Genomic DNA, 13,631 nt, shown 5'->3' with positions numbered 1-13,631 from the left:
CGCTCTTAAAAATATGGCGATTGGTGCATTGGATTTAGAATTTAATTCTGAAAAAAGAATATTTTTTATTTTATACGCCATTAAAAATTTCATTTGTTACAAACAAAAAACGAAGAGACAAAAAAGGTATTCTCCATTTTGTAGCTATAACTTCAAAAATATTAAAGATATCTTAAATTTGAAAAATATCCTAAAAAAGGAGAATTTTAGTGAAATAAGTCTTAACTTTCGGAGTTGTAGTTCCATTATTTATAATTTTAATTTATAGTTGAAAATTGGGCTCTATGCGGCCGTTTCGGTGCTTTAGCGTCGCCGCTAAGCAAAGTATGCAACATAAAATAATTTTTTTATAACACTCAATATTAATTAAAAAATCTGAATAAATTAGAGTGTCATCTAGACACTTGAAGAAATATAGCCCCGCCAAAAAAAATTATAAATAGGTATAAACGATCGAAATATGAAACAAAATTGATTTTTTGAAAACTTTACACTGGTTGTGCTCCTTAATAAAAAATTCTTGGACCTGGCCATTTACGGATATATATAAGAACATAATGCGTTACTTCTTGCAGTTTTATGTTTTTTTTTTTTTAAACAAACGAGAATTAAAAAAAAGAAACGCTCTGCTACTAAATAAATAATTAAAAAATTTATAACGTAGCAGAATGTTGTTTTCAAACTTCTTTGTCTAGGAGAAAAATATAAAGCTACAATCATAGGGACCGGCTGTTAAATCTAAAAGGGCTTAGCTCAAAAAATTTTTTCATGTTTTAAGTAAATTTTTTACAGATCTAAAATTTCTATAGTAATTAAATAAAAAATAAAATTTTTTATTTGCTCTTTTGGTTTTGCAAAACAAATCAGACTTTATCAGACAAAATATAGACGTATAAAATTTTCAAGATAAATCAGACGATAGTTACGTTAGCTACACGTGTATTTAGTTATGTATTGAGTTACTGTCAATTGAGTACTATCATAAATCAAAAAATAAATAAATCAAGATAATGATTTTTTTTTTATAAAAAAAAAAAAAAAAAAAAAAAAAACTCATTATTTTTAATATAATGACGCTTAACAATGAGTGATTCATAATAAATGATTCGACGAAGTAATTGCTGACTAGAAATAACTTCATGATAGTTATCCTCACATTTTTTAATCGATAAAATCTGTAAATGCAGGTGATGAGTTTTGTTATGATACTTCAGTTTGTTTACAAACATACGAACAAATCTATGATCACAATTGCAATTAAAATTACCAATTTTGCAATATAAAAACTATATACATAATTATTTTAATATTTAATCTAGATAACAAACACAATGTGCGAATACATCCTTCTATTATAATAAGAAAAAAAAAAAATTCATCAAAGGATGAGGATTTGCGGAAAACCACGACTGCCGGTAATTAATACTTATAAATCGGAAGCTGAGATTAAGCTAAGAGATTGTCACTTCCTAATGTCTGAAATTTAACTACATCAGAAGGTTTTGTGGTACGTAAAAAAAAATTTTTTTTACAATATTTGCATTTATAATTGTATACATTTTATTTAAAATTTAAATAAACCTGTTTTGACTTTTTATTCAACTTAGCGCGTTTGCGTCATCGCGGCTTAATAGGTCTGCGCATGCGCAGTAGATCTACCATCGCTAACGTCGATATTTAATATCATTTAAAATATAATTTTTTTTTTTAACATTTCATTATTGATTATTAATTTAAAAAATCTTTCGCATTAATAAACAATTTATTGTTTATGAAAAATTTTTTATCTGATTCGAGTTAAAATTAAATGTCTGCATATTTATTTCAAAAGTTTTTTAGATAAAAATCGACTTGATAACAATTCAAAAAAATATTTTATTTATTTATTTTTTTTTTTTTTTCATTAAAAAAGTGTAAACGCGAGGTTGCCACACTGAGCGCAAAAGATAAAAAAGATCCAAAGTTAAATGATAAATATAATGCGATATCACAACGCTGTAAATGCAAATTAAAAATAATAATAATTCAGATTGTCCTCGACGCAATCTGAAGTCCGCGAGTTAGACAGTTGAACGCGATCTATAGTTAAGTTAACAACATTTGCGGGATCTCGCAGTGTCACGTGTACAAAGTGTGACCATTGATCTCATTAATTTTTATAATAATAATAATAAAATATAGTTGTTAAATAAATTATGCTTTATCATAAAATTTTTATAAAAAAATCTGGCCTCCGAAATATTTATTTCCGATTGATTTTGAATGACAAAAAACAACGCGTGTTAAATAAACAAAAATTTGTCTTTACTCATTAAAAAGAACAACGTTTATATTTTTTATTAATTGAATTAAAAAAATTATCTGGATATCAATGATAAATATATAAGGTAATAACATTATTTATGCATTATTAGTTATTAAATTTGTGAAACTCGGTTTACATTTCTTATCAAAAACAAATATTTTTTTTCGCGTCAGTTAAATCTTGGACTTAATAAAAACACATGGAGAGAAAAATATTTTGAATTTATATATAAATTATATTTATTTTTATAAGAATAAAATTAAGTAGCACTTATTCTTTAATTTATTTTTATCTATTTTAATGGCTTAAATGGTAATTTTTATGCATTTATCCAAACGAAATAAACTCATTATTTATATTTTATCTAGTTATTAGTATAACATAGAAAATATTTTTTATGAGTAAATAAACGCGTATGCATACGTATATGTAATCTTTTGTTTGTTTGAAATAACATTTAAATGATAATTATGATAAATAAGTAATATTGTATATTGTTGGTAAATAATTGACATGACTAATTATCACTAGATATGATAAGTTTCATCGATAAACAATTTATTTGTAACTAAGTAGGAAAATTAGCATAAAAAAGTAATGCTGCAGTCGTATCACTTTATCAAGAATTTAATTTAAAATTTTTTAAACGCTTATATATGAGAATTTTTAAATAAGAAGTAATAAATAAGTAAGCAATTTATGCAGTTGTTTTTCATTATTGTAAGTTAATTTTATATGTTTGTATTCAACAGTGATTTTATATATATTTTTTTTTTCAATATAAAATTTATATACGTATATTTATCGGTGACTTGAATTTTATTTATAATTAGATTGCAAATTAATAATTGTTATAATGATTTTAAATATTTAAGATGCGACAAGAAGTTGAAGATTGTCACTGGAATTGTTCGAGTGATGTTGAAAATAATTATCAGCCTAATAGGTATGTGATTTTTTTTTTTAGAATTTGGAAAAAGCTTTTAGATACATTTTGAAAGGTTAATGTGTAATTGTCGCCATATTTATTATGTGCTTTGAGAATAAAATTTTTAATTTTAACAAATACATTTTCATTTAAATAATTTTCTCTGAAAATTAATTTTTTTCCCAACTGAATAATTAGTAAATTTTTTAACTATTTTTTCTTTCAATATTTTTATTTTCCAGAGGATTTATGACAAAAAAAAATAATTTTTTTAATTCATGTCGACTAATATAATTTTAATTAAAAAACATTTTTCTTAAAAATTAATTTGTATATTATTATTTTAGCTACAAAATCAGGATTTTTATTTCAAGCTCCAATAAACATTAATAAAATTTTTTTTAAACTAAAAATAAAACAAAACATTCCGGACTATCAATAAATGAATATTTATCAATCTTTATACCAAATAAAATATAAAAATTTATCCATTCTTTCAGTCCGTCAATGGATTCATCGCTAAAAATAAATTCATCAAAACTTTCACATAACTCGAGCTCAGAATCTAGTATTTCTTCTGAACAATCAGTGCCTTCTGATATCGTGGACAGTGATAACGCGTCTGTATTTGTAAAAACGAAACTTTTACCAAAAGACCGTGAAATAACTATCAATAGTGATAAAATAAAATTGAATTTGGGTGAAACCGAAGAAAAATCAGCGATCAATTCAAATGAAACTTTTATTTCTGGTAATAAGTTTAATGACATTATTGAAAAAATAATCGAACTTAAATTTTCGTCGGATAATATTGATGACAATAAAAAATTGTGCGATATTAATAATAATAAAAATTTAAATAGTAATAATAATAATAATAATTTTGATGAAAAAATAAATAAAGGCATAAATACAACTTATAAAAATTGCATAATTTTAGCAAGTAATTTAACTAGAGAGGAGAAAAAAAAGTGGCAAGCGCAAGAATTGAAAAAGGTAAATGTGAATAAAAATAATGAAGAAAATGATGACGATCTTAGAGTTAGGGGACCAGTCAGACCTCTATTTAATCAACCTAAAAGAAAACCTTACTGTCAATTCAGCGGTAGTTTTGACTCCGTAACTGATATGCAACAAAGTTATTCCTTAGACATTGAATCAACAGCTCAGCAAATAATGAGCATCAGTAATTACAGTGATCTCTTGATTCCTTGTCTGGACAAGCTAGAGGGGATGAATAATTATTCGTCAAATGTAAGTGACAGCGAGTGGATCTTGAACAACTATGACTGTGACGAGACGAATACTGGTGATAATTTATGTGAAGTAAGTTAAAAGTGATTTTATTGTTTCGTTTAGTAGTTCCTTTAGATTCCGTGGATAATTTGTAGTTTTGATGATTTTAGAAAAAGCAACTGATCCCCGCGATTATCATCAACGAAAATTCACTTACCAGTGAAGAATCCCTTATTGAAAAGTTGAATCTCCGAGGCTTCCAATCAGCGCAATCGGATGTTTCGAGTTACACTAATCCGTCGCCGGTTTTTAGTGAGAATTGGCCGGATTCACCTACCAGTGCCAATAGTTACAATGTTATGTCTTCTAGATCACACAGTCGAGCTTCTAGTCGAGCCCAGTCACCTGGTTCTTCTGCTAATATTGGATCTCCTTCAATTCCTAATCATTTTACCAGTGAAAGTCCTCCGGATTTTTCTAATGTAAGTTTTATAAATTACACCAATAAAATTATTCGATCTTTTTTTTTATTAAGGTCTCCTAACTGTAAACAAAATTTTTTTTTAATTAGATGATTTAATAAATATTTATTAATAATTAATAAATTCTTCCATCAAAAAATTTGGAACACTTTTTATTTTATATTGAATTTTCCTCTAGTGTGAATAATTGTGATAGCATTCTAAATTATGCAATTAATTAATTTGACTCTTTTAAAATAGTCTGTACAAAGATTAGTTTAGGATCTTGGCGGTTTATTTTATCTAGAGACAGCATAGAATTGCATTAAAGTACTTAGACTAGAATCGTTATCATACATCCAATGACAATGACACAAAAATTAGAATTAAAATCTTAATTTCAAGTACATTTTTCCTTTAGTTTTACTGTTTTATTTTTTTACTGTTTTAGAAAAAAAGTGACAGTTTTTTTAGATAGATTACCGTATTAGAATATAAGCTTGATCATTTTAGTATAATTCAACCTTAAAAAAGTCAAAAGTCCACTCGTAAAAATTAATCATTTAGCATATTTTCATTTATACTAAACCGGATTTTTATATTATCTTGTCTCTGGAGAATAAATCAACGTTTACGTAAAAAGCTTAAAAAAATTTCAACCCTAATTTTTTTTTAATTAATTATGGATCCACTTGCCGTCATTCTTAATTTGAGAATTATGCTTTTAAAATTTTATTAACTGATTACATATAATTAAAGTTCAATTTTTTTTACTTTGTAAAATTGATAAATTTACACATGTGATTTTTTCTTTGGTATATCTATTGAAAAAATTTATTAACCCTTCAGTACCCACGTTATTCGGCTCACCTTCTTTACTCTCGCCATGAGATAAAATCTAACATTTAATTAACATACGATCTAAATAAATATGTACTGAAAAGAGCCGGAAGTCTAACAGCTCGATTTTTAACCTTTAAAGTAGTACGAGCATCAAGGCAACTTTTGATAAAAGGCTTGATTTTTTTTTATTATAAAGTTTAAATATGTTCAAATAAATTCCGAAAATTTGAAGATTACTCGATTATTTAAATAAATAATTAACTTTGAAGTTGAGTAATTTAACATTGGTCTTGTGGGGTAAACTCCAAACATTGATACATTTCTGTATTTTTCTCGTAAAACTGTCAGTGAATATTTTTAAAAAAATTATAAATGAAAGTAAATATATTAGTAATAAATTTAATTTAAAAAAATTTACACTTGCTCGATTTATTAAAGTGTATTAATTAAAAAAAAAAAAAAATGCCGGAATTAGCCAATATTAAATGTATATCTATATATTGAGAAAAATCATATTGTTACTGCTCTCCTCTTACCGCGCTAGAGTCCTCACCTATCCTCACCTATCCTCACCCCGCCTAGTATTCGTACTACTTTAATACTGTCGCTAAGAGACAAAATTTCATTTCCTCCAAAAATAATTTTTTTTCCGTTCTTTCTAAAGAAATTTAATAAAAAGTTCTATAATCTATTTAATATAAAGTTATAGAAAAATAAATTAATTTTCAAGTGGCCTTTCTATTTGAAATTAAATAAATAATTGAGATTGAAACCGAGCATGAGTAAAAATCTTATAGCGCGGGTACTGAAGGGTTAAACTTTGTTCCGAAGATCATAGACAATTTTATTGCTGTTTTAATTCTTTGATTTCTTTAAACATTAACGTCTTGGTTCATGACGAGTATAAAAATTTTGAAATAAAAATTATGTGTAAAAATTTCTTTGATATAAAATTTAATTTTTACATTATGGTATAGATTAGAGAGAAAGTGCTTATGGTTGAGAAATTTGTTCCAATTTATTTAATAGTCAGCAATACAACCATTTTTGTTGAATATGTTAAAAACTTCAATTAATTTAAAGCGGAAAAATTCGGTCACTAACAATTTTTTCATTCGAAATAAATAACAAAAATAACTGTGTTCTGATAACCGGTCACATTAATTACCGTCACAATCGAGTATCAATTACGCAATTGGCGCAAAAAGTTTCAATTTGCTTCAACAAATTACTGCATAACTACAGCGATAGTGATTAGTGGGAGTATACCGTCTTTGGTTGATAACAGTCGTTACCCATCACATTAGAGTCATAGCTTCGAGCTATCTGCACAATTAAATCAAATGCAAATAATGGCGAATGTCTTATAAGTAGAAATAAAAATAAAAGTCGACACTTTTATTACAATATTCAGGTATTTTTTCAGAGATTAAACAATTGGCGAGTACCAACATCATTTTCTTCGTCATCTTCATCGAATCATTCCTTTGGTGACACATCAAGTCCTTCGAATTATCAACATTCGCTGGACCTGAGAGTTGAAGATCAATTAGAATTTGAATTTGCTGATTTTTCCCCTTGGTACGGTAACTGTGAGTCATCTAGCACGATAGTAAATAGCAATGATCATCCCGATGATATTGACCCGTTTGGAGTACTTAATGACAATATTCAAGTCGTACTTAATGTCGTAACACCTCCCGACTCGAAAACGGCATCACCATCAGCGCTGGATCAAAAAAGGCGCTATGATTTGAATGAAAACAAAAATGATCTCTGCTCTGTGCCTAATAACGGAGGAATCAATCTTGGAAACACTGCTTCACTCATTGCGTCAGCTCAGAATGATCTGAACGCTGATTTTAACAAATCTCATGTGGTAAGCAGCTACAATATAACGCAGAACATTTATCAAGAAAATTTGATGAATACCGAAGAGGAAATGAATTTCGAGGACGAATTGGAGAGGCACTTGCTATCGAGTTTTGGGGAAAATAATATTCATAATAATAAACATTATTCTCATGAGTCGCTTTCAACATCTGGTTCGGTTAATAATTACAGCCCGGAATATAATGACTTTTCATCGATGTATGGAACAGAGAACCAATCCTCTCCGTCTGTTGGTGAACAGTGCTTTAACAATTCATGGAGCTCCCAGCAAAATATACCGTTCAATGACTTTCAAATCCCTGAAACTGTTTCTTCGTTTAGACACAATCGTTATCGAAGGTAAATGAACAGTAATTTGAGTTTTTTTACTAAAAAAAAAAAAATTCACTAGATTCAAGAGAAAAATTTGTAATCGAGATGATTATTTTGAAGAATTTCATTGTCCTGAATCAAGATGAAAAATTCTTAAATTCAGCAAAATTTACTCAAATTTAGAAACAGTTTTCAGATCAAGAATTTTTCTACTTAAATCAAAACAGCAAAATTCTTCAAAATCATTTTTTGGATGCGAAATTTTTTTTTTTTTTATTTTTACACAAAATTTTTTAACGCATTGACGCAAAATTTTTTACTGTGTAACATTATCGATTTCAAAAATTTTTTTTTTGCATCAAGTTAATTTTTTTTTCTGTTCTTAATATTGTCGTAATTATTTAGTTCGTTGACTTTATTGAGACTTCCTCATTAGCCACAAAAAATAAAAATAACAAAAGTTTTATAAATTCAAATGAGCATGCTTCGAGCACTCGTATTATACGTAAATTGATTAAATTAAAGTTAAGAATTACAACGAGTTTTCACTAATACCTTGAATACCATTTTCAATTTTTAAATAATCTTATGTGGAGAGAATAAAATAATAATAAATTATATTCTGTACACCACAAGAATAAATTTACAAATAATTTGAATAATAATTTAATTGCAGATAAATTACAAGAAATTAATTTGATTTATAATTCAATTATTAAGCTTGTTTAAATTTTTCTGTAGATAAATTAATCTTTGATCAATTTGCAAAATCTTTGACGTTCCAAATTTAAAATCACTTTTAACACTCAAAATTTAATAAGTTTAATAATCAATCTAACATTAAACTTCAATTAAAAATAAAATACAAGCAAAAGAATAGTTTATCTGCGATTAGGAGCAGATAAAAAACTACTAAAAAGCATAAACTAACTAGAGCATGTAAAATTTGTTTGTTTTAAAAGGAATTCTCTACGAAATATAGCCCCGTGGCCGTCGTTAAACCTTCCCCAGACGGCAGCAACTAAAAAATTGAAAGATCAATTAGACCCGAGGGACGTTGAAAAAGCAATGAGGCATCTTTTAAAAAAATCAACTGAATACCTCTCAGCGCAAGATAAGGATGGAGATACGTAAGTATAATCAATGATAATTATACAGTTCACTGAATTGAATTATTTCATATTTTTAATCAAAATAATTTGAATAATTGTGGCTTAAAAGGTTATTGATGTGTCTGGTTGGAAACCCTCATGAATTGGAGAAATGGAAAGCTTACTTAATACCACTGGTAGAAAGAATCAGGACTTTGGACGACGGTCTGTCGCTAAAAAATAACCGCGAAGAAGATGTCTTGTATTTGGCGGCGATTAATTGTCCGCAAATGCCTGAAGTTACAGGTTATTTGGCTGCCGTTATGATGCAAGCGGGCATTGATATAAGCCAACAGTTGTATCGAAGAAGGGTAAGTGTGTGGTTTGTTCATTTAAATTTTTAATTTAAATGTTTGTTGTTTTATAAAAGTTATAATGATAATTTTTAATGTGATTTATCAGGGTGATACTTTAATCCACGCAGTTGTCGCACATGGCGATAAACACTTGCCAATTCTTGCCGAATTGTTGACTTTGAAAACAACCCAAGGAAATTCAGTTTTTGATTTATCCAAGTCTAATTATGCTGGTAAATTATTTAAATAATATCTATTTTATTTTTTTAATTTTCTTTTTAAAGTAATAAGTACATTTTTAAATTAATTATTTGAAATTACTTATTTAATTGGGACACTTTGCTTAAAAATCAAGTCTTTCAACATGCTGATAATATATCGCGTTCCAGATGCCATAAGAGCGTATAATAAAAATTCTATTTTTTTTTTCTAAGTCCAAAAAAATTTTTAGTTTGAAGAAAAAATTTTTTTTGAATTTCTACACGTTTCATATAAAAATACGTCGGTTACCAAAAAAAAATTTTTTTTTGGGAATCAACGCATTTTTGTATGAAACGTGCAGAAATGCAAAAAAAATTTTTTTCTTGAAACTAAAAATTTTCTTGAACTTAGAAAAAAAAATAGAATTTTTATTATACGCACTTATGGTTCCCGGGTGCCAGAAAGGCGTATAATTTTTATACGCCGTTATGGCATCTGTAACGCGATATGACTTAAAAAAAAAAATTTAACACAACAATTTTTTTTAACGAATAATTTTGATCAATGAATGTCAATTTTGGATATTTTGATTGAATTTTTGAAAATGGCTTAATTTTTAATCAGAACCACAAAATTTGCCTCTTTAAAAATAAAAATAAATTTTTTTTTAGAAGTCATAAAAAAACTACTAGGAAATTAATTATGATCGATGATTAATAATAAAAGAATACTTTTTTGCTGAAGGTCAGATATCTCAGAAAAAATTAACATATAAAGATAATCAAAGAAAAAAAAAAAAAAAACAGATTAAAGTTTTATAAACTAAACTGAACTTCTCATTGGTTCTTTAAGGCAAAATTTTTTTTTAAATCACAGACTAGTAAAAACAAAGTCCAAAGAGATTTTTTTTACTAGTATTTCTCAAAAAATTTTTTTCTTGATTTTTAAACGAAGTATCTCAAAAATTAAATAATAAAAAAGTAAAGAAAAAATGTTCACAATACTTTTTATCACCTTACGATATAAATATCTGTGATGAGAAATAATGTTTCTTATTATTGAACGATTGCAAACTAAGTTTGTAGTATGTATTAAATAATTTTTAACATTTATTTTGTGTTTATTTTCAAAAGTATTAAATAAAAATTATCAATTAAAATTTTTTATGAAACTTACATAATAAATAATCAGACTTTTGGTCATTAAAATATCATTAGAATTCAAATCAACTAAAAAATGTTAAATAAAATTGATTTTGATATTTTCAACGTTAATTTTGAAATTTTTAATTTTTTGATTAAAACTAAATAAATGTTTATAAATTCTTAAAATTTTTTTCAAATTCTCATGAGGTCAAAAAACTCTGTTTAAATAACACAAATTAAAGATAATTTTATATTAAAAAGATTGCAATTATTAATTTTGTTAATAGATGTCATTTAATATTTATTTACTTAAAAAAATAAATAAATTATTTATTTGCTTGCCGCAATGAAACAATTTTAGCCGACAGACAGACGTACAATGATTAATCATGTAAAACTATTTGTATTCATTGTTAGGATTGTCAAAACAGTCATCAGTTTAGTTAAAACATAAATATGTATCCAACTGTTATATTATTTTAATCAATAAGGTGATAAAAGGTATGCTTAATTTTTTTTCTGTAAATATTGTCAATAGAATTTTTTTTTTCTTAATTCATTTTATAAATATTAATAATAGGTATTTTTGTAAAAAGGGCAAACTCCTCTGCATGTAGCAGCAGAAGTACATGATCCTCAAGGATCAGGAATTAATTCTATCAATGTTATTCGGTTGTTGCTGGCAAATGGAGCAGATCCGAAAATGAAAGAAAGCACGTGTGGAAATACGGCATTGCATTTAGCTGTGTCTGTATCATGTGATCCAGTGCTTGTGAAGGTATAAATATAAAAAAAAAAAAGTTTATTTTTTGCTGAGTTGGTATTAGTTAATATAAACTAGCAATCTGCAGTCACTACACGGAAAAAAAATTTTGTACTAGAAATACGATTGTAATCCAAGACCAGACTTTCAATATTTTTCTAGTAATTATTTACAACGACGGTCTAATTAGCAATTGTTCTAACTCTTTATTTTTTAGAAGGTGATTTTTTAACATTTTGATATAGCAATAGTCCAATTATAAATTATTTGAATAATCTAAACCAAAATATTATACCTCTATTAAATATTAAATCGTTTTTTAAAAAAATAATAAATGTTTAACTAATTGTTTTTTCGTACAAGTAAAAGATTTTCTAAAATGGAGTTGGACAATTTGCTAATTAGAACGTCGACAAGTAGGGTCAACCCCATTTTGGGTCACAATTAAATTTTTTTTTATTCTGCTTGTTTTTACGGCGTATTTATGATAAAAAATATCTTGAAAGAAAAAAATAAAAATTTAGATAGCTTTTTTGTTTTTAAAAGTTGGAAAAAATATTGGCTATCATGTTTTTGGATAAAATTTCTATTTTATCTTTTTTTGATGTTTTTTGTATATTTTTTTTTTTTTTAAATACATAAAAAAACGAACAATTTAAAAAAAAAATTAACCAATATTTCTATGGCTAAACAAAGGTCAAAATGGGGTTGAACCTACTTGTAAATAATTACCATTTTTCCTGTCGTAATTTTACATTGCTTAATTTACAATTTATATGTAATTTTTTACAATGTTACATCGTACATTGTGAATTATAAATGATGAATAAAGAAAATTGGACTCAATGATTTTTCGATATTTTCAATCACAATGTACATAGTTTGGGTAGTTATAAAATAAATTGAAAAAATAAAGGATTAATTAATTTTAAGTTAAATAAAAAAAATAATTTACTAATAATTGAATAAAAATGTCACAGACTATTCAAAATTCCTCAAAAAAAAAATATAGAAATGACTGTCAGCGAAAAATGAATTTAAATTGTTAAAAGACACAAAATTAACTTACGACCTTTCTTGATGGTATCAAATTTGATTATATAAACCCACTTTGTAAAAAAAAAATATGCTCATCAAAAATTTTTTTTATTTTCTCCATTTTATGAAGAGAATATTTCACATGTAACATACATTCGCATACACACAAAAAAATTAATTAAGAAATTTTATCTAAAGTGATATTTAAATCTAGTTAGAATTAGTCCGAAGACTTACAATAAATTAACTATCAATAGAAACTGTGTGAAACCTTGAAAAGATACAAATTCAGACAGATCAATATCACTTCAATACTACTAAATTTAACTAAAAAGTCAATTTTGTCATATAAATACATCAGAGAAAAAATTTTAATTACTTAGAGGATTATTTTTTTTAATTTTCGTAATATGAATCTTTTATAATATTGCAATCTAACTGAAAATGAAAGTTTCCATCAAATTAATTGCAGTAGAATAGAGAGTTTTAAAAGATGCTAGAAATATTAGAAAAAAATGTAATGCATCAGAAACAACATTTTTCTTACTTTCTTAATTATATAAATTACAATTACGGTTATTAATCTAAATTAATTATTGATGGTAGGTTCTGTTAATGAAGAATGGGCGAGAAGCAGTCAATATCCAAAATCGCAATAACAACACCGCTCTACATATGGCCGCAGCTGCTTCCAATAACATTCAATTAGACAAGCAAATGGATGTATGCAGTAATTTAATCAAAGCTGGTGGATTAACAAATATTATTAATCAACATGGATGCACGCCGTTGGCTCTTGTTCCAGTCGGTAGGAAAAAGTATATCAAAGATATCTTCTCGAAAAAAATTTAATGTCATTATATTGCTTAATGATATATCATAATTTCTTGATTACTTTAGATTTATAAGTGCTTCTAACGATTAACACCAAAGAGAATATTTTATAAGGAATTGTAATATTTAAATGTAAATACTTTACTGTAATTTTTACAATGCAAATACTGTTATTTGATAAAATACTTTTTGTACATACACATTAAACTTAAAATTTTGTTTAAA

The 13,631-nt window shown here is 26.1% G+C and overlaps 1 protein-coding gene across 3 annotated transcripts; it reads left to right on the top strand.

The window, feature by feature from the left end:
- The first annotated feature begins 1,330 nt into the window (after positions 1-1,330).
- Positions 1,331-13,631, top strand: LOC141529024 (uncharacterized). Of its 3 annotated transcripts, none has more exons than XM_074245360.1 (10): positions 1,331-1,507; positions 3,181-3,251; positions 3,734-4,559; positions 4,640-4,951; positions 7,200-8,005; positions 8,941-9,108; positions 9,200-9,440; positions 9,532-9,658; positions 11,368-11,549; positions 13,179-13,631. In XM_074245360.1, exons 2-10 carry the CDS (start codon positions 3,181-3,183, stop codon positions 13,422-13,424), a joined length of 2,979 nt encoding a protein of 992 aa, XP_074101461.1. In that variant the 5' UTR covers positions 1,331-1,507; the 3' UTR covers positions 13,425-13,631. The 3 variants fall into 3 exon arrangements, with proteins under 3 accessions (XP_074101461.1, XP_074101462.1, XP_074101460.1); XM_074245359.1 differs by lacking the exon at positions 1,331-1,507 and adding an exon at positions 2,068-2,387; XM_074245361.1 differs by lacking the exons at positions 1,331-1,507; positions 13,179-13,631 and adding an exon at positions 2,059-2,387 and having other exon boundaries at positions 11,352-11,543.

This window comes from Cotesia typhae, unplaced genomic scaffold, assembly GCF_013202065.1.
Source record: "Cotesia typhae breed Kobodo isofemale line unplaced genomic scaffold, CoteBio_Ctyphae contig_44, whole genome shotgun sequence".
In the NCBI taxonomy this organism is placed as follows: domain Eukaryota; kingdom Metazoa; phylum Arthropoda; class Insecta; order Hymenoptera; family Braconidae; genus Cotesia; species Cotesia typhae.
This window is presented reverse-complemented; position numbering and strand designations above follow the sequence as displayed.